We start from the raw sequence: 21,030 nt of genomic DNA, 5'->3' as shown, positions 1-21,030 counted from the left end.
TCTTTGGCCACATTCACACTCTCATTTTCCTTGCATACTTTTCCACACCATCCGACGGGTTTGTTGCTTTCACGGACCAGATGCTGGCCTTTCCTTTCTTTCTTTAGAGTCAATACATCAATTAATACTTGACACCTACAGCTGCTGCTAGACAAGTCATCCACATGGACCACATCCTTCTTTATTCCCAAAGGGAAGGGGAAGCTTGAGTGCCCCTTATATTTGGGTACAATAATGGTGATATAAGGGGCAGCAGGAGTCAATTGGGCCAACTTGATGTCCACACTTCTCAGTTTTGTGGCATGGGTGGAGCCACCGGGCTTTGCTTCTTTAAAGAACTGGACTGTGGGTGGAGCCTGAGCCACTTTCAGAGTACTACTCTTTCCATCCGGAATATGCTGTATAGCCTGTAGGAGATCTCCTTGCGACAACCATATCCGACAGGGTGTTTCCTTCTTGCTGCGGGTGATTGAAGACTAGGGTTCAGTCCCATGATATTACCGTATTCTGACCCCTGATGGCTAAGATTTCAGTGCATAAAATAATTCTTGAAAGGATTTCCATCCACTAATTTGTTTGTCTGCAGATGAAATGTCTTTAACCCGTCACATGCACATCACAAAATCTTATTATTTTTGCACTACTCAAAACCAAAGATCACGATGAGACGGATTCTAGGGAATTTTCAATTTAATAAATAAATAAATAAATACTTTAATTTGAATATTCTCACTTTTTATAATTATTTATTTCCTAATCATGTGTTTCTTTTTTAAAATAAAAAATAAAAAAAATAATTTTTTCAACTGTTTTTTTGTTCGTTGGGCCATTCGGTTGGGCTGAATTCTGAAAGGACTCACCTTAGACGCGATTCGGAGGAGTCCTAATTTTCAAAATTCCATAGACATGGCCCATGGGCCACGTAATACGAGACCCAATGTTCCGGAGATGTTGCCAACGTGGTTGGTTCCAGTGCGGACTCCTCCACCGTACACTTAGTGAGGAAAATACTATTGCCAGAACCATATAGTTTCTTCCACGTCACGATCAACAATTCATTGGACATCCGCAACTAATGGACCGTGGAAGCAACAAAAGTGGTTCTGGCAATAACACTTTTCTTTTGATAATCTGATCATCGGTTGATCTACCCAAAACCCTAAACCCTAATAGAGAGATGTCGGACAGAGATGATGACTCCGATGCTCCCGAAGAATTCACATCCGAGCAGGTTCGTACTCTACATTGTTTCTTGAAATCAATAGAAACATCCACAAAATGTTAATTCGAAAACGAAATTTTGTGATTTTATTTATTTGTTTTCGTTGCAGGGACTGCGACAAGACGAAGAGATAAGAAAAGTTCAGAGAGAAAATAAGGCTAGGTATTCTTTTTTTTTTCTTCTTTTTTGTTTTGTATATTTTTTTGCTGGGTCTCTTTTTTAATACGCTGCTTGGTTGCCGAGAAATCCCAGAAAAAGCAAAGAAAATAAACTGCAATTTTGAACCTAATCCTTTTTATTTTATTTTAATTTTAAAATTCTTTAAATGTTGTTTTGGTTGCATAAGGTGAAAATCTCAACTCAACCTGAACAAGTGGGTGGTGAATTAGGATCAGTTGTTAGCGTCTTTTCTTTGGGGGTATTTTCTGGGTTCGAAAATCATGAAATGTTAGCGTCTTTTCTTTGTTTGCATTGTCTCATCAATCAAATAGAGCTATAAGCCTATAATTTCTGTTCTGTTTGAACTTGGGTGTGATTGCGAGCCTCTGAAACCTTTTGATGTGCATAATGGTTCTGTAAATTTGTTCCAATTAATTATGCTGTTAAAAGCTACTTACTTTGTGAGTAGCACCTAGGCAATGACATTGAGACATCATTGAATGATCATTTGTTTAATTGTTTCATTGTGGTGCACTTGAACTATTGTTTGTTTAAAAGTGAATATTGTGATTATACCGATAGAAGGTTGCAACATTATTTCATTCGTGTTTGGACATACTGGCACTTTTTTTCAAGAAGTTTTGAAGATTGGCATTTATTTATTTAGAGTGCTGAGTATGCATTGAAGTGTATGTTTACCTGCTTCTGGCTTAAATTAATCCTTGAGATCTTCTTAGACATCTTTTAGTTGGGATTGAAAGTTGATGGCATTCTACATAAGGACATTATAATAGTTCATCAATTTCTGTTTTTTTTGTCGTGGTTTTTATTTTTTTATTCCTATTTAGTAATTTGTGATTTGATGGTGACAAAAGTTGATTGACAAGATCACCTGATGTTTATTATTAAGAAATTAGACATCCTTCGTTTGACATTAATTCTGTGGCCGACTATCAGTTCCAGAGCAATATTCTAGAGAAATTATCATTTTTCTTTGCTTTAATTCTTCTAACTACTTACATAATTGGATGGTGTTAAGAGCTAGTATTACATGATTGTATGTTGTTAAGAACATAAGGTTATGGAAATAACGTGTCTAGCATTGTTGGTAAGCCATGTGCCTGGTTTCAAGTATTAGAAGATCTACTTGCACATCAGTTTTTATTTTTATTTTCCATAGAAGAGATGGCTTCTGTTCAGTAATCTCCTAATTCAGAATGGCACTTACATTGGAGTTTGGAAGAGGATTCTATGGAGCTTAGGCCTCCTAAAAGCTAATGGAGGTGTGTGAAAAAGTTTCTGCCTCAATGTGACCTTAGGTTCACATTCTAATAATATTTTTGAAATTCACATTTTCTATAAGGAGTTTGTGACTGCATATCAGCTGTGGATTTAATGTGTCATAGTTATGCAGCCTAGGCTCTATGCCAAATGCCTTCTACTACAGTTTTATCTTGGGCTCATTACTGAAGCAGTTTGGGATCACCTTTCCACCAAACATGTTTTTCACCATCTGAACAATGAGGTTCACCCTCTTTACTATTAGCTGCCAATAATTTTAAATCCTGATTGAAGTTATCAACCCAAGCAGAATTATATAAGCTATAGCACAGTTCATTGTGATTCAAGTTCAGCATAAATTTAGGAAAAATAAGGGGAAAGAACACACATAATAATCTGGCATATGCTTTCAAGAAATCTTGAATGGCCATTTCATCTGCAAGTCTTAAATTTCATTATGCCTTTGCAGTATTGATGCCTAAATTTGTCTTAATATCTTTAAATTCTTCTGTCAAATACACAACTAAAGGTGAATTATTATATTTTGGATGACTTGAAGTAATTCTCTCATTTTAGGGTTGTTCGAGAAGGAAAAGAGCGTCGCAGACAATGGGCTCAACGAAAAACACCACGCACATCTGGAGGTGATGAAAATGTCCAAGATGTTATTGAAAATGACACGGCCCAGGAATCTATGGCTAGTGGAGGAATGCTTCCAAACAACATTGTTGAACTCCTTGCCACTCGTGAGAAGTATGTCTCTCTCTCTCTCTGTCATTCATGTTATGGAGCTTGATTTCTTGGCATGAGTTTGTAATCTGGAGGACATATTTGTTGCAGGCAAGTCTTCTTATCGGACTCTGAAGAAGAGAGGACCGAGGAAAAGCCATCCTCAAAGAGGAAAAAGTCCAGAGGCAATGGGTGAGGGACCTCTTCCTTTTATTTTGATGGAAGAATGGTTTATTCTAGGTTCATGTAGTTTAGAAATTGAAATAAATATTTATTTTTCCTTAAATTATTATTGCAGGCCAGATCCTGTTATACTGAAGGACATACCACCTCCTCCATGCTTACAAGACGCCTTGGAATTTTTGAAGAAAAAGAAAATGCATGTTTCAAGGTCGTCGTCAGTTTTGAACAACTCTAACCAAGCTTTCCGCCTCCTATCAACATCTGGCTTGTTAAGTAAGAAATGAGGAACTAGAATGTCAGCTTATTGAGTATTAATGCTATTTTTGCACCTATCAACTCTAACCTGTAATATTAGTGCTATTTTTGCACTACCCCTGCTCCATCAGAGGCACATGGGTGTTCCTGATCAACATATTTTATGAGTTTAACGTCTTGTGTTATTAATTGCATTGTTCACCACCACTGGAAAGGGGGATACCTCCATTTTTCCTGTGGACTTTAGCTCATGGCTAGTCTTATACAATATATCTAATTTGAGGTATATATAAACATGTGAGGATCCCACCAAAATGCGCTATGCATAATCCTACTAGATTCCAACAGTCTTCCCAACTTCTCTTTCATTTTATAGGCTCTACCAAGTAGCAATGCTCTCTGGTGCCTTTTTTATTAGGAAAATTTATGCAAGTCATCACGAAGTGCAAGTTTACCTAGAAAGGATGCCCCAACATGATATGATAATTCAATGTTTTTTACTCAATGGTCATAGATCCACTTATCTTGCCATTAGAATACAATTGTGGACTCTTTCCCACTTATCCTTTTTCTTTTTGGTAGAATATTTCCCCACTTGCCCACTTTCTTATACATAGTTCCCTTGCTTTATGCTCTGGATAGATAAGTGTACAATGAAAGGTTATTTCTTTACCAGTCCCATCAACTATAGGAGCTCCCATGCCATTTTTGTCTGCTATAATTTTATGTCAGTGTGTAGAATAAAGTCCTTTAGTTCTGCGTTTGGGGTGTTCTAGTAAGGATCATCCATGGACTTGCAGTGGCCGTCAGAGATTTACTTAGGAATGAATCATAAGGTGATTTCTTTAAGGAGTTTCACTGCTTAGAATGGATTTAGGACCATCAGCTTGTGAGGCCATTCCTCTCAGCCGCATGGGATCAGTCTCCTTACAAATGCCGGAATCCAAAAGTTGAGTACTAAGGGGCTGTTTGTTATGTCGGAATAGGGAATGAAAATGAATATTTTGTTTTCATTTCTATTTCTTAGTGGATAGAAATGAACTTGATAATTTCATTTTTAGCATTTGGATGAACTTAGGAATGCAAGATTAAAATGATTATTTATTTCCATTCAAATGTTTGATAATAAAAGGAATGGAAATGAAAAAAAAATAAATTTACAATAATATCCTTCTATATAATTTAAAATAATTTTTTTTAAAAAATAAATAAATTTTGAGAGTTTTTTTTGTTATTAAATAATAAGACTAAAAAATATATATATATATATATACTTAATAAATAAAAAATTAACCATAAAAAATCATATAACCCTAATATATAAATGTACAATTATCATTTTTATTAAAAATTTGAATAATTTGTCATGCTTAAAGTAGTTATAAAATTATATTTTAATAAAAAAATGTATTTATTATAATATTTAAATTCTCAAAGTTAACAAATGTTTTTCCTATTTTCAAAAAAGGAAATAAAAGAATTCAAATTTCATTCAAAACCTTAAAAATTAGAAATTGAAATTTTTTTTCTATATGTCGTGGAATGTTTGATTGATTCAGTTTGGGAGAATTACTTATTTCATAGAAATGAATGATGAATGAATCTTTAACTTTACAAAGAAGATAAACATAAAATAGTAAATTTATGATATTTTATATTATCAAATGGGTTTAATGAATCAGAATACCATGTCTATTCCTACTCCTTAGAGGTGTGTTTCGTTTTACTGGTTTACAAGCTTGAGGGTGGAAGGGAATGGATGAGATTTTCGTTCCAATCTCTGGATAAGTGTCTTATTTTTTACAAATTTTAAAATTATATGTATTAAACAGGCTCCACTTATAAAATAAACAATGACAACAAAAAAGGCACACTCATTCTATTTATTTTTATTTTTTTTATAGAAATAGTAGGAGACTACACGAGATAAGAAACCACACATGCATCGCATGATGACTGACTCTGCCTGTTCAAGGGTTCAATGTCTCAATTCCCTTATGCTGCATCGAATTCGATGAGCACTTCAGAGAGATTTGTGCTTGAATATTGTCGTCCAATATATCCACTCCAAAAATTTAAAAGAGTTGTCGGTGGAACCCATAGAAATTTTACCAGGGATGTCATGGGTTTTAGACTGATAAAATCCATGTGCTCTTATAATAATTTGTTGGCATCAGATGGATTTTTCTTATACCCTACTTAGAAATGTTTAAAAGATGAACATGTAGAAGGAGATGGTAAATGACAATGGAGTTGTGGATTCATCCCTTGCAACCGCTGAGACCACCTTAACAAAAAATACCACATAATTTGAAATCAAACAAATTTTATTTAGCAACAATTAGCATACAAATAGATCCCTCTTGGGCGGTCAAGGATTGGAGAAAACGTCGTCCTGTAGATCTACCCATTTGTCCTTGTCAACCGTAACGGAAGATGGTGAGGTGCTCAGCAGATCTCGGACCCTGGTGCGGACCTTGTGATAGCGAATGCGTCGGAGGACCACATCTTTGTCAAGGGTTTCTGAAGATCTTAAGTAGAGGTGGCTTGTGACTGAACTCATTGTTTCAGCCCCATCTTCACCTGGTGATTGGTGGTTCACCTTCTGGGCGAGTGAGGATGAAGGTGGGGCTTTAGTTATCCTGTAATCCATTGCTTAGGACTAAGGAGGAAGCTGCAGGAATAGCAGACTGGGGTTGCCATATACGTGTTCTAACTTGTATATATAGCGGTTTTGTGGCTTGCTGGGTTCTTTGGATTTATTTTGTATTGGTGTTTGGAAGTTGTTTCTTTGGTTGTTTCATAGCTCGAAACCAGTGGCTTCTTAAAAGCAAGCACTTCTATCCATAAGGATTGGTGGCTTTGTCTTTCTTTAGGGGAAGGATTGGACTTCACTATATAAAACTCAAAAATTTCCTTTTAAAATAAAAATTAGAAATATGTTGATAAATTCAGATTTTTAATTAAAACAATGCAACCAAGTATCTCATTAAAACTTTTTTAAACTAAAAAATAATTAAGAATATGAAATTTGCTTTTATTTGAAAAGTTGACTTGGTATATGCTCAAACTCGAAAAAATCATAATTTTAAAAATTAGACAAAATTGGCTAATGTGACCATGGATGGTTCACCATTTTGGTTTGATCCAATCAATTGGATAAAGAAGTAATCAGATTTGAATTGAACCGGTTGAACCGATGATTCGATTGACGAATATCCGATTCAACCCTTTTTTTTCCTGTCAGAACCCCTACCGAAAACCACCCCACTGGTGGGAAACCCAAACGCCCCCCCGGCAGCCGCTCTTCTCCTTTCTGTTCCAAATTTATTTTTTATTTTTAAGTAAATTTTTGATTAAAAAATAAATTTTAAATTAAAATAATTTATAAATTATATATTTATGACATGATCGGTTCGATCATCAGTCTAATCAATGAAACATGAATCAATAACTTTAATGACACATCTAGTAATGAAAATATTGAAAAAAATAGATTAGGTGAAGAATGGAACTATTTAAGGCCCAAAACAATGGGCAGTTTCAATTATTTCGAAGACAAAACAAAGGGCGTCCAAAACCTGGATGAGCCTGCTCTCGCTTTCTCTGCTGACCATAAAACTGATACAGGAACTAATTCGGGTGTTGGGTGGCTCATGGTTTCGTTCTCAGCTGCCCATGGGCCGCACGTGGAAAAAGATGGGGACAAACCTGTGGACGACGAGCTGAGTGACCTCCAGGCTTGGTTCTGTACTCATGCTGCTCCAGTTTTGGTCATCTTTCTTTATTAGCTCAAGAAACGTGGCCTATTTGTCAGCAAGCAACTAATTTAGGCCCATAAAATAAAACTCAATGGGATGTTAAGGCATGAGTTATAGTGTCCAGATGGGTTGGTATATTAAATATGATTAACAGTCCTCTCATAATTATAAGGTCAAAAGAGCTTTATCCCTTAAAATGGGTCATCCATGATCAACGTCTAATGATGTAATAATCAAGGATGAGATTGGGTCATCCATGATCAATGTTTAACAATACAATAATGTTAAGGCGGTAATCAACTAGAGAATGAGGCAAACCACTCAATGACCGCGCGACTAGACCCACCAAGTCAGAACAGCCCCCAGTTATATATAAAGACTCACAAGGTGAGAAGATTTTTCCATCTCTTTCCATTTTATTTGTTGAAGTCCTCTAGTTGCCCATGCTTGACTACACTGTTTCAGAGAGGTTAGCCTTACCAACCTCCTCACTCTGACTAGCCACTCGTCTTGCAGGGAAAGGTCATAATCGAGTGTTGGTCCACCGTTACTCCAAAGATGAAACAAATTATTGCCATATGAGGGAAACGTAGAAAAGTCGATAACAATAATCGTGGTGCGAACTCACACGAATAGTAGGCAACCATAAGAAGACCCTCCCTCCTATACAACTTTAAGAACAACCGAGGGCAATGAGAAGATGAATTTCGAGAAGGAAAAGGCTTTGTGAAGAATAGAGATCTAGCTAGGAGAAATGAGGTCTTGGTCCAAGAAGATGAGAGGGCTAGGGGGTGGTTAGATAATGTTAGTTGTCTCACTTCAGACCCCTTAAGGAGGGGTCGCATAAAAGAGGAAGGGATCATGAAAGAAACACCATGAATTTGAAGCAATTTAGGCATCGTTAAGAGCAAACAACCCTATCGCTTCAAAGTGAGTATCTTACGGTTGTTCAACCTTGGTTTGACGAGGGAAAATGACCACCACAAGGCAGGACCCGAGAGCTTATGGCCCTTTAGGCCATTTGGGGCATTACCTCAACTCTATACATAAGCCACATCCTCCATGAAGAGGCTCTGAAGTGATTTGTTGATTTAACATCTTTAATCACATAGGTGACTCACTTGAGCTTTTAATGCATGTACGCCAAATGATGGTATTAGCACAAGGGTTGACATTGTTGTAGTTCCATCACCTTCTAGTCCAATCAATCTTGAATTTTGAAGAACTAGGGTAAATATTTACGGTGTAGTATATTCACTTTGTCCACAAGCAAAAGGTATTGAAGACATTCTTCCAAGTCCAGAAGGTCGCAAGAGAATTAATATGCACGTACATACAATGATTTAGCATCAAGCTATCCAAAATTCAGGGGAAGAAGCAAAACTTCTAGATCAATGCCCTTGTCAACCCAAGTCACATAACTCGATCCAAACAAATATTTTCACTACCAAGAAGATGCAGGATACTGGACCAACAAGTTTCAAAGTGAAACGCTACATAGAGGGCCTGATAAAAAGTGGAAACCTTTAAGAGTATTGTTGATCAGAAAGGGTCATAGTAAAATGTTAGAACCCACTTGAAAAGACATTGATATATTTGTATGGGTTGTAGCAGAAGTGAGAGCAGTAGAGAGAGGAGTTTTGGGAAATAAAAAGGGAAGCAAGTTCAGGAGAGAAGGATACATTAGGGCTTGCATTTCAGCTTCTAAATAAGGAGGTTTCTTCACCATTCTTGGTTTGGTTGTGCTACAGGGATTCTCCACCAAGTGTGGAAGCTGTGCTTGTGAGATTTTTTCACTTTAGGTTGTAATTCTGTAGGCTTGAGAAGAAAAACATTTATAGTCCTCTTCCTGTCCTTGGACGGTTGTTTGATAACATGCTTGTTTGTTAACAACCCACATGAAAGTTCTTTCTAGATTGAGATATAGCACTAGTTAAGTAGGTTTAAAGCTTGTTTGATAGAAATTCTAGTCTAAAGTTAGAAGTGCTCAACTATCAAACGAATTCTTACTCTATTTGAAGACTATTCTGCCAAACTAATCTGGAAGGTGAATTTCTAACAGCTCTACTAAAGTGTCTAGTTTTGCAGCTGGGGATCAAGTGAACTAGACTAGCAGTCTAGTCAAGTAAAATAGCAAATCGACTTTAGTAGCCAGCTGTTGAATAACGGTTGACTTTTCCAAAAATTGCCTCGTTTGATCTAGCGCTATTTATCTTTCAACATCCTTTTCTACCATGTTTCACTATCCAAACCAAGAATCTGTCCTAGAAGTACTTTTGCTTCAACATCTTGATGGCCTTTCGTGTTTTTAAAGTCACAGACAAACTTTCCTTTATAGTTGGTTATTTTAGTGAATAGGATTCACAGATGAGAAGATTTTACTTATCCAACAGGAGAGAGGGGAGCTGAAAGAGACGATATGTAATTGTTGATCAAAAGGAAAGGACCAAAACAAACAAACAAAATTTTGAAAAGAAAATTGTTCCTATATATACAAGAATATTCACAATTAATGATCATCTTTCTCAAGAAAGCTCAACAAAAAACCACTCACAATACGTCTTGCTAGCGGATTAGGGATACTACGGCATAGCCGTCCATCAATATATGCTACTATGCCTGACAACACAAACTTGCCAATCCCCCATCTCCACATAAACTTCACCTTGAGCCCCTCCGCAGAGTGGGATGCAGGGACAATTGCTTTCTGATTCTCACCAACAGATTGGGATGTTGGCACAATTGCTTTCTGATTGCCGTCATCAGATTTTTCCTTCCACGTTATGCTCCCAATAAGCTTACCAGCTTGCTTTCTCAGCATGCGGATGGCAAAACTCACAAAGAGGTGTTCACATAGAGTTAGAACCGTTGGTCCAATTTTCCATTCCTGGGGAAAACAAAAAACCAAAGCCAAGGAAAATAAAAATAAAAATAAACAATTGTCTTGAATATATATATATGTATGTATTCAATGGTTTTTCCATGGTTATTTCTTTGTATCTTGACAATAGTCTCATTCTTTGTACCTAGCTCTCAGTTCTTTGTATTTTAATACTATCTGTTTCATACCTAATTCTCATTTGTTCTTACCTGTGTTCAACAGTCCAAATTTGATCATATATACCAAAGACTTAAATTTAAAGTTTGATATATACCAAAGAGATGCCATTGACTTCTCCATATTTCATATAGGTTTTGTAATGGCTTTTAATGAAGTCCAAATTATGGCACAAAAAGTAACTCTTATAGCAAAGGAAAAATGGGGAAAAAAATACTTCTTCTGTGGTGGGTCCTCTTTATATGTTCACTTCTCCATCCTAGGTCTTCTAAACAGACTTTTGTAGGGCGACAACTCAAATTTCAGCCCTATGAAACAAAAATAGAGGCACACAAAATGAAGGCGGACACTTACACTTTCTCCTCGAAGATGGCGTAGAGGGCGAGAAGTTGTTGAAGAATCTCCTTTCAACAATGCCTTGCTTATAAGGAAACCCTTCACACGATCCATGATCTCTTCTATAAGGGAACTGTTTGGGGGTAGGTTTTTGAGGAAAACCTGTTGAGATTGATAAATGCGTAAGTTGCAGAAAACCAAATATATCATGGTTCTAGAAGGAACAGTGGTTTAAAAAGTTTCATCCAGTTAACATGTTTCCTATTAAGAAGCCTTTTGGCATTAAATTCATCTTTTGGCATTCAATGCATACAGACTCAGAGTAACTTCACATGATAAAATGAGCCATCATGGCTGGACCAAGTTTCAGACCATTCAGTTCAAATATAAATGAGCTTCAAATTCATTCATTAGACACAACAGATAGGTTCATCCTCATGATTAAAACAATCATGTCAGTTTTTTGTGGGCATGTATTAACACCTAATATCATTTTTTATACAGAAGTGCCAAATTGCATTTAGAAATGATGAGATAAAATGATAAATGGTACTTTTCCTATTTCTAATTGAAATGATGCACACATAGATGACAAATGGAAGAATTACCTGGTTGTCAATGACTCTCACCCTCAGGTATTCTTGTTTATATACTGTATCTAGCATGGCTTGCAGATATCCCTCAATATATAACTGCAGTATTCCAAATAAATAAGTAGTGCCTAATCTCATAAATAAAGACTAATCAGAGGAAAATATCATGGTATTATATAACCTGCAAACACAAGAAAAAACAAAAATAACCCCGAAAATACAATTGCTTCGGCATAGTGATAAATTCTCATGAATTCATGCTGATTGAGCTATATTTTCTTAGTTATGTGGAAATTTATAATTAAACATCCACATTGTTATCCATTTTTTCAACTAATCGACTATAATATGTTACTGTCTTTTAAACACTCCTTTCTCTGCAAATTCAGAAAGGGAGGGCGGCATTAATCCACCTGAACAACTAATGCAGTATTTATGTCAATCAAGATGAGATACGCAAAAGAATAAATAGTCACAAAATAAAACATTTGACAGAAGCTACCTCGTCAACCCCAGGGCTTCTATCAAGCTTAATTTTTCTATCTGGGCCACCTTCTACAAAAGCAGTCCCCAAAAGTGACGGCTCCATCGCCAGTCTTAGTATTCCTTGATGAAAACCACTCACCTGATGAAATAGCACAGAGAGGCAAAATGGATGTGAGTGGAAGAAAGAAAGAGAGAAGAAGATGATTCCTCACTTAATTAGACCATAGAAATTTTAAAAAGTATAAATACATGATATATAATTATTAGAGGAAAAGAAAAGTCTGACATAGAGCTCTTCAATCTCTAGAATTATTCCATGATCTACTCCCTACTAATATGCTCAAAAACGGTTGGCCAAACCAAATTTTATGAATCTGAATAGATGCCATGTTGCTCCTACTAACACTCAACCCAGTACATAGATGTCATGATTCCCAACTTGCCAACCATATATTGGAACGTGATTGTTGATATTCCTATTATGAAGATATCTGTGAGCTATAGCTTTTGTTATAAAAAGTGTGGAAATTTTGTTCACTCTCAATTTTTTTCTTTGATTAAGCGTCTATCTATCTCAACATGTTTGGTATGATCATGTTGAATTAAATTATGTCCAATATTGATTGCAACTTTATTATCTCAATAAATCTTTAGTGGTTCTTTAGGCTCTAAGTCACACTCTTTGAGTTGTCCTTTAATCCATAAGACTTCACATATTCGTTGAGCCATAGCTTGGAATTCAGCTTTAGCATTTGTGAAACCAAGGTTTGATTAATCTTGGTTTTAATGATAATAAAACAAGGTTTGAATCTAATGTTTTATCTTAATTGTGTTTAGGCAAGAAGATTTCCAAAGTGGCAATCAAAGATGTATCAAGCCTAAGGAAAATCAAGAAGAACAAGAGGACCGCAAAAAGGAGCTTTCAAGATCCTTTTGTCTAGGATCTCTTTGTAAGATTGTTAATGCACTAGGATCTATTTGTAAGGTTGTTGGTGCACTAGGATCATGCATTTTATTTTTACTTAAACACCTAAAATCATCCAAGTGCTAAATTGTTTTAAATTATTTTGCAAATTGGATGATTTCATATTTTTGTTAAAACCTTGAGCCAAATTCTTTCTAAACTTGTTTTAAAAGGTTTTAAGAAACTAAATATAGGTTGTTGGAGATTCCAAACCTCAAACTAGGTTGTTTAAGCACTTCACAATGCAACAGGTTGAGGGTCTAAGGAATTGGTTGAGTTGGTTGGACTCGACTGATCGAGGTGCATTTTGCACTCCCTCATTTCCAATAGCATATGCCTAACCGATTAAGGCAAAGCTTCGACTGGTTAAGGGCCAATTGAAGTTCTAACCTTCAATGATTACTTGCCAAAGCATCAAACGCTCAACGGTCAAGGAACCAGTTGAATCGGTTCCTTGACCAATCGACCCCCAAACTTGCCTAATGACTATTTTAGGCTTCCAAACCCTATTTAAAGGCTCAAAACTTTTTTTCTTTTTAGTGAGCAAGAGTTTTAAATCTTTTTTTAACATTATTTGAGCCTTGGGGGAATGTTTTGAGTGTACCTTAGTTTCAAACTTGCATATCCACTAGTGCACCTCAATCCTAGTTTATCTAATATCATTTAAGCTTAAAATTTGTATTAGGATTTTGTGAGAATATTTCTTATCATTTTTTGTAAACCTTTGAGAAGTAATATAAAATGTGGGGTATTACTTGAAGGAAAAATCTAAGTGTGAGGTATCACTTAGTGTTTGCTAAGTGTAGGACATCATTTGGAGATTTCAAGAGTGAGACATCCCTTGAGATGATTGTAAAAGGTGCTTGGAACCATAATCCATACGGTACTTAGAGCCATAAGACCAAGAGGGTTAAATGGAACCATAATCCAATTGTAATGCTTGGAGACTTGTTTTGGAAGCCTTACATTAGTGGAAACCTCACTCTGATTAGGAGATTAAGGAAAATGGACGTAGGTCGAGTAGCATTGAACCACTATAAAATCTTGAGTTTGCAATCTCTCATCCTTACTCTATTTTATATGCAATTGTTTTTCATCATATTTATTATATAATTGCATATAATTATCATTTGCATTCTCAAAATTTAAATTTGCAAAAAGTAACCATCACTTTACTCACCCCTCTCCCACCCTTTTCTCTCTTTCTCTTTCTAAGATGATTACCTTAAGTTAATATAATTAGAATCTTAACAGCATTGAATCTTGCCATAACTATTTGTTTCTTGCTTTTCCATATAACAAGATTATCTCCTACAAAAGAGCAATATCTCGTCGTTGATCTTCCATCTTCAAGAGAGCTAGCACAATCTATGTTTGTATGGGATTTTATTTAGAGGTGACTATTTCCCTTTACAGGAGTAGCCTTTAAATACTTTAAGATTCTTCAAACTACTTCCATATGACTTTCCAATAGTGAGTATATAAACCGGCTTACAATACTTATTGCATAGGTTATGTCTGATCTTGTATGGGATAAGTAAATCAATTTTCCCACCAACTTTTGGTATCTTCATTTCTCAATGGAATTTCCTTCTATAATGAACCCCAATTTGTGGTGGGAAACAATGGGTATTTCTATTAGTTTACAACCGATCACTCTAGTTTCTTCTTGTACATCCAAGATGTACTTTCTTTAAGACACAATTATGCCACTATTGGATCTTGCCACTTCAATTCCAAGAATGTATTTTAGCTTCCCTAGGTTCTTCATCTCAAACTCATTTGCCAATCAACTTTTCAAACCTTCGATTTCTCTCATGTCATCACATATCATAATAATATCATCTACAAAGACAACAAACATAGTGATTTTCAAAAGTAATACGTGTTTAAAGAATAGAGTGCAATCCTCTAGACTTTGAAAGCAACCATCAACTACAAAAATTTAGTGAATCTTTCAAACCATGATCTTATTGCTTTAGCCCATACATAGAATTCTTCAATTTGCATACATTTTTATTATCCAAATGATACTTAAAGCCAAGTGGAAGATCCATGTACACCTTTACTAGCTTTTCATGTAGAAAAACATTTTTTTACATCAAATTGGTGTAATGATCAATCTAAATTAATTGCCAAAGATAATAAGACCTTAATAGACTTCATTTTTCGCAATAGAGGCACACGTTTCTTGATTGTCAATGACATAGGTTTGAGTGTAACCCTTAGCAACCAGTCTAGATTTATGTCTTTCAATAGATCCATCGGCCTTATATTTAATAGTGAACACTCACTTATAGCCCAAGATAATAAGACCTTAATAGACTTCATTTTCACAATAGAGGCACATGTTTCTTGATTGTCAATGTCATAGGTTTGAGTGTAACCCTTAGCAACCAGTCTAGATTTATGTCTCTCAATAGATCCATCGGCCTTATATTTAATAGTGAAAACTCACTTATAGCCCACTATTTTCTTTCCCTATGGTAATTCAACTACTTCCCCTGTTTCATTTATATGTAAAGCTCTCATTTCCACAAATATTGCTTCCTTCCACTTCAACTCTTTTGGAGCTCTTGTACATTTTTTTGGAATATACTCAAAAGATAAACTAGTGGTAAAAGCTTTGAAATTAGGATTAAGGCGGCGGTATGACACAACATTGGAAAGACGATGTTTTTTAAAACTTCTAACACTGTTCCTAATAGCAATAGGAACATCAAAATCAGTATCAAACAAGGGTTTTGGTGAAAAAAGAGTACCAGAATTACTTACCTTCGGGTTTGAAGATTGGTCATTAGAGAGAGAGATACAGTCCATTACCCTGTTCTGTTTTCTTCTTGAATAAACCAACCAACCTATGGATTGGATACATTTTCAACCTGATCCATTTTTGAAATGTCCTCTACAGATTCAACATTTATTAATTCATTTTCTAGTTCAGTTCCCCTAATGTTGTTCTTGTTGGAAAATCTAATTGTTAGATTATACAACTTAAATAGGCTAAGATTTGATTGATTTGTTTATTTTTCTCTACAATTTACTTGATTTACTCCCAAAGTTATTTCCTGTAATTAGTGGCTGATTTAGTAGGGTAATTCTAGGCCTAAAATAGAGTAATTTCCTTTTCCTTTTCCCATTGTAGACATTATAAATAGGTTGTAAATATACCCAATAAACCTACAAGCATTATTCAGAAATCATTCTCTGTTTATATGGTATCAAAGCCTTGTGCCCAATAGATTTTTTTTCTCTTCTGTCCATCGGCTCCATTGTCAGCGTTAGTCCCAATTTTTTTTTTTTTTTCCAGCCTTAATCACTGGAATTGGTCGTGTATCCTTCCAGCCTTCATTGTTGAGGTTGGTTTAAAAACAATTGTTTTCCTTCTCTTCTAATGTGTGTCCTCCCCATTATAACAATCACTAATCAACCCAAGATGCAAAGATGCCTCACAACTATAAACAATCAAAATCCAATCCCAGGAGAATTCTAGAGTATTCCAGCCATATTTAAACTGAATGGAGGCAATTACTTAAGAGTGGTTATAGTTAGTAAAAATGAACCTCGAAAGAAAAGGAAAATTAAGTCATTAACTCAGGCCAAAGATGAGTAAAAAAACCCAAAATTCAATGTTTGGGATGAGGAAGATTCTCAAATAATGTATTGGTTACAAAACTCAATGTAGCTGGAGATTAGTAGAACTTGTATGTTTGTCTCTACAACAAGGGAGACTTGGGAGGGTATCCATCAGACTTATTCAAAGGTTAGAGATTTTGCTAAGATTTATGAACTCAGGACTAGAATTTATAATACCTAACAAGGTAATCTTTTAATACTTGAATACTACAATGTTATACGAGGGTTGTGGTTTGAATTACATTGGTATCAAAATTTAAAATGAAGTGTGGAAAAGATGTGACCGTGTATCAAGAGTATATTGAAAGAAGAGAATTTTTTATTTCTTAGTTGGATTACATAATGATTTTGATCAGATGTGAGTCCAAATTCTTGGTAAATAAATTTTTCCTTCCATCAAGGAGGCATTTGCAATTATTAGGGAAAGAAGGATAAAGAGGTGCTATGCTAGATCAGATGTGACTACCTAACTGAAAAATACTATTGTCATCATTGCTGAGCAGACCATCGGTACTACTGCTGATGGCCAGACCATTGGTTCTACTGTTGTCAATCACAAAGCTGGGAAGGAATGAAGGTAAAAAGTCAGAGTGACAAGGACTCACATGGTGTACTTACTGCCAAAAGTCAGGACATACCAGAGTCATGTTGGCAACTCAATGGAAAGCCTCCAAATATTTTTGGAAGAGGGAATGGAGACCGCAGAGGAAACCAAGGGTATAAACCTCAAGCTAATCTTGCCAACACTAATGAAAAATTCTATGTATCTAAACAAATTCTATCATACTTCTACTAACAATTAATGATATTTTAGTAGTTCAACTATAAATTGCAAATCCATTTTTCTGTTAGGAAAATAATGTATAAAAGTTATTGGGTATCAGTCGTTTATATGAGAATGTGCTGGTATTACACGACATAACAAGAGAATGAATTGTACCATTCCATTAAAACCACTTGTTTCTGCACCCTTTAAAACAGAATCTGATATTTCAGTGACAACAGCAAAGAGTACATTCGACCCTGCGGTTCTTAACTGCAAAACCAACAAAATCTTGATAGTGCTTCCAAGTGCATTTAGAGTGTTATCTTTGTAAGTGAATGAAATATATCTTACAGTTTTTCCCAGATCACCAAAATAGCGTTTTGTCCCTGAGAACCCTTTACCATCAATGCATTTACTGATAAGTTTGAAGGTACCTGTTCTCAACGGTAAAGAGCAGCAACAAAAGATTACAATGGACACAACTGAAGTTGGTAGTTTTTAACAAAAACAACAGATAAAAAATGGGGATCCATAGAATATTGATATTTGACACAGAAATCTAAAGTGCTATATAATTATGTGGCTATGATGTTAGATGTCAATATGTAAGTTTATATTTCCATTTGGGCAAAATTATCAGCATCATGATTTTGTTACAATTAACTCTGATGGACCATACATAACCTAATTATCATGTTGATTAATAAGACAGTACAGGTCAAGGATACCATACACGCTAAAAACGGGAAATGGAGAAAATGTCCTAATGACATATCAAAGAATTTCTGTCTCCATAAATTCTGAAAAGAAGTTAACATTCAAATGCACCTAGAAAAAACACTTCTACTAGAACTTGATGCAAACTCATTCTCAAAATACCCCTACATATCTGGATCAATGCAAACTGTGGGCTCTCAAAAATACCCCTGCACGACACATACTGCACATAGCATCTACACAGCTATTCATCCAAAGCAAACAAAAGCATTGTGCTTTAGCCCAACACTTAAAATCTAAATCCTAATCCCTACTCTAGTAGAGGGTATTTGGTAAAACTTAATATTTATTACTTAATAACTTAAGTTGATTTTAAATTAAATTCTTTTTGAATTGTTGCCTTAAAACTTATCACTTGATTTTTACTTTAAGTATTAAGGTTGTTGGGTAATTTTTTTTTTTTTCATTATCAAATTAACATATTTACCCTCATTAATTGTAATTTACTCTTATTAATTTTAATTAATGTTTACCTTTATTAATCTTAAGTAATAAAGTTATTTGTTAGACATCGATATTAAAAATATTTTATTGTTGGAAAGGATAACATTCGATTGAGATTTATTGCTAATTTCTAGGGATTACCTAACTATATTTTATGTTTAAATATAGGCCTAGTCAACTCTATAAATTAGGAGAGTTGGTTGTGTAATTATTATGTTCCTTTTTTATTATTTTGTTTCTTTTTTAGTGCCTTGTATAGCCTTTAAGTAGTGTATGTGTATATCATTCTTATAATCAATGAAATACCATTTTTTTCACTCAAACAATTACCTCCTAGTTTCTTCTTGTTTAGATGGTATCAAGGCAAGAACTTTATCTCCGACTCTTTTCTGGATTTGGAAAAAATTACCAAGACTTATTCCTCGGTAAACTCCACATTTTTTTCTCCTCTCAAATTGAAATCCTAGCCTCTCACGATGTCTAAAGTCTCATATGAATTCACCCCTCCTCCTCCAAAGCATACTGAATATAGCAGTCTCAATTTTGATTCACACTCTGCTTAGATAACCACTATACGCCTCAATGGAGACAATTTTCTGTGCTGGTCTCAATTAATGCATATGTATCTTCGAGGGAGAGCAAAGATTGGGTACTTGACTGGTGATACAAAGGCGCCTAATTTGAAGGATACCACTTATGCCACTTGGGATGCAGAAAATTCCATGGTTATGGTCTGGTTTGTTAATTCCATGGATGAAGACATTGTCTCTAACTATAAGTGCTATCCAACTGCCAAGGAACTCTAGGAAAATATTCACCATATGTATTCTGACTTCTACAATCAATTCCAAGTGTACAAACTACAACTGCAACTACAACTTGGAGAAATTCAGCACGGGGTAGACAACGTCACCAAATAATTCAATATTTTGAAAAGGTTATGGCAGGATCTGGATATTTTCAATGACTATGAATGGAAATCTTCAAACAATTGCAATCACCATAAGAAGACAGTAGAAAATGATCAAATCTACAACTTTCTTGCTGGCTTAGACGTAGAATTTGATAAAGGGGTAGGATCATTGGTTGTGGTCCTTTTTCTTCATTTGGAGAGGTATTTGCCGAAGTTCGAAGGGAAGAAAGCAATCATAGTGCCATGCTCGGGAAAAGGGCTAGGGCATCGAATGAAAATTCTGCTTCAGTCGTTTCTGATGCAAATGCAAGTAGAATTTTAATAACCGGTGCAAGGCCAAGGACAAGCCTCAGATATGGTGTGATTTCTACAACAAACCTCACCATACACATGAGACATGCTGGAAGATTCATGGCAAACCTGCCAACTAGAAGAGCAGCAAGCCTAGAGACAAATCTAGTCATGCAAATGAGGAGCAAATGGATCATCATCTGAAGTTGCTGAAACCCAATCGACAATCTCACATTCCCAATATTTTTCTAGCTCAAATAGGTAGCAACTCTAGTGCTTTCTCCTGTCATTCTAGTCTTACACCTTGGATCATTGATTCAGGTGTTTTTTTATCACATGACAAATCTCTCTCATGTATTTCATTCTTACTCACCTTGTTCTAGTGATTCAAAATATTGTAATTGCAAATGCAAAAATTTCATCTATTGGAGGAAAAGGTTCTATCAAAATTTTTGAAAAAATCACCCTAAAATTTCTCCTTCTTGTCCCTAATCTTGCATGTAATTTCTTATTTGTGAGTCAACTCTCTAAAGATTCTAATTGTTGTGTTATCTTTTTTGATTCTTATTGTGAATTTTAGGACCTAAGCTCGAGATGATGATTGGCAATACTAGAATGGTGGATGGTATACTATTTTGATGACAACTTCCTCCATAATAAACAAGTTCAAGGCTTTAGTACTAGTATTAGTTCTCTATCTATTCATGAACAAATAATGATTTGCCACCTTAAACTAGGACATCCTAGTTTTTCTTCTTTGAAGAATCTATTTCCTATTTTATTTAAAAATGTAGATAGTTCATCCTTTCAATGCGAAAGTTATTTATCAAAGAGTCATCATACTACTTACAATTCAAAATCATGCCTCAAAACCATTTTACTTGATTTATAATGATGTTTGGTGTCCTTCGAAAATTACAACATCTTCTGGAAAAAAATGGTTTGTAACTTTCATAGATGATCACACTCGACTACGTTGGGTATATTTGATAAATGATAAGTTTGAAGTTGAAAATTTGATCAAAATTTTTTATACTATGGTGGAAAACTAATTTCAAACAAAAAATAAGAATACTTTGCTCTGATAATGAAACTAAGTATTTCAATCAAGTTTTGGGAAATATTTTATAGGAAAAAGGGATTCAACATCAATCTACTTGTAGTGATGCTCCTTGC

At 35.1% G+C, this 21,030-nt stretch overlaps 2 protein-coding genes across 4 annotated transcripts in view; one reads left to right on the top strand and one right to left on the bottom strand.

Annotated features, from left to right (window-relative positions):
• Positions 1-1,123: 1,123 nt before the first annotated feature.
• On the top strand, positions 1,124-4,080 carry LOC117917650. The gene is made up of 5 exons (XM_034833991.1): positions 1,124-1,231; positions 1,332-1,384; positions 3,239-3,415; positions 3,503-3,583; positions 3,690-4,080. Exons 1-5 carry the CDS (start codon positions 1,178-1,180, stop codon positions 3,856-3,858), a joined length of 534 nt encoding a protein of 177 aa, XP_034689882.1. The 5' UTR covers positions 1,124-1,177; the 3' UTR covers positions 3,859-4,080.
• A 5,911-nt stretch (positions 4,081-9,991) lies between these two features.
• The window catches only part of LOC117918740, a 37,131-nt gene continuing 26,092 nt past the window's right edge, over positions 9,992-21,030 (bottom strand). For all 3 annotated transcript variants that reach the window (XM_034835602.1, XM_034835603.1, XM_034835604.1), the window contains 6 exons: positions 17,781-17,863; positions 17,604-17,699; positions 12,080-12,202; positions 11,593-11,676; positions 11,003-11,146; positions 9,992-10,477 (listed from right to left, as the gene is read on the bottom strand). In XM_034835602.1, the coding sequence (XP_034691493.1) occupies positions 10,100-10,477; positions 11,003-11,146; positions 11,593-11,676; positions 12,080-12,202; positions 17,604-17,699; positions 17,781-17,863 (908 nt within the window). In that variant the 3' untranslated portion in view covers positions 9,992-10,099. The remainder of the gene's footprint in view (positions 10,478-11,002; positions 11,147-11,592; positions 11,677-12,079; positions 12,203-17,603; positions 17,700-17,780; positions 17,864-21,030) is intronic.

The sequence above is a fragment of the Vitis riparia genome, chromosome 7 (genome assembly GCF_004353265.1).
Source record: "Vitis riparia cultivar Riparia Gloire de Montpellier isolate 1030 chromosome 7, EGFV_Vit.rip_1.0, whole genome shotgun sequence".
Lineage (NCBI taxonomy): Eukaryota > Viridiplantae > Streptophyta > Magnoliopsida > Vitales > Vitaceae > Vitis > Vitis riparia.
This window is presented reverse-complemented; position numbering and strand designations above follow the sequence as displayed.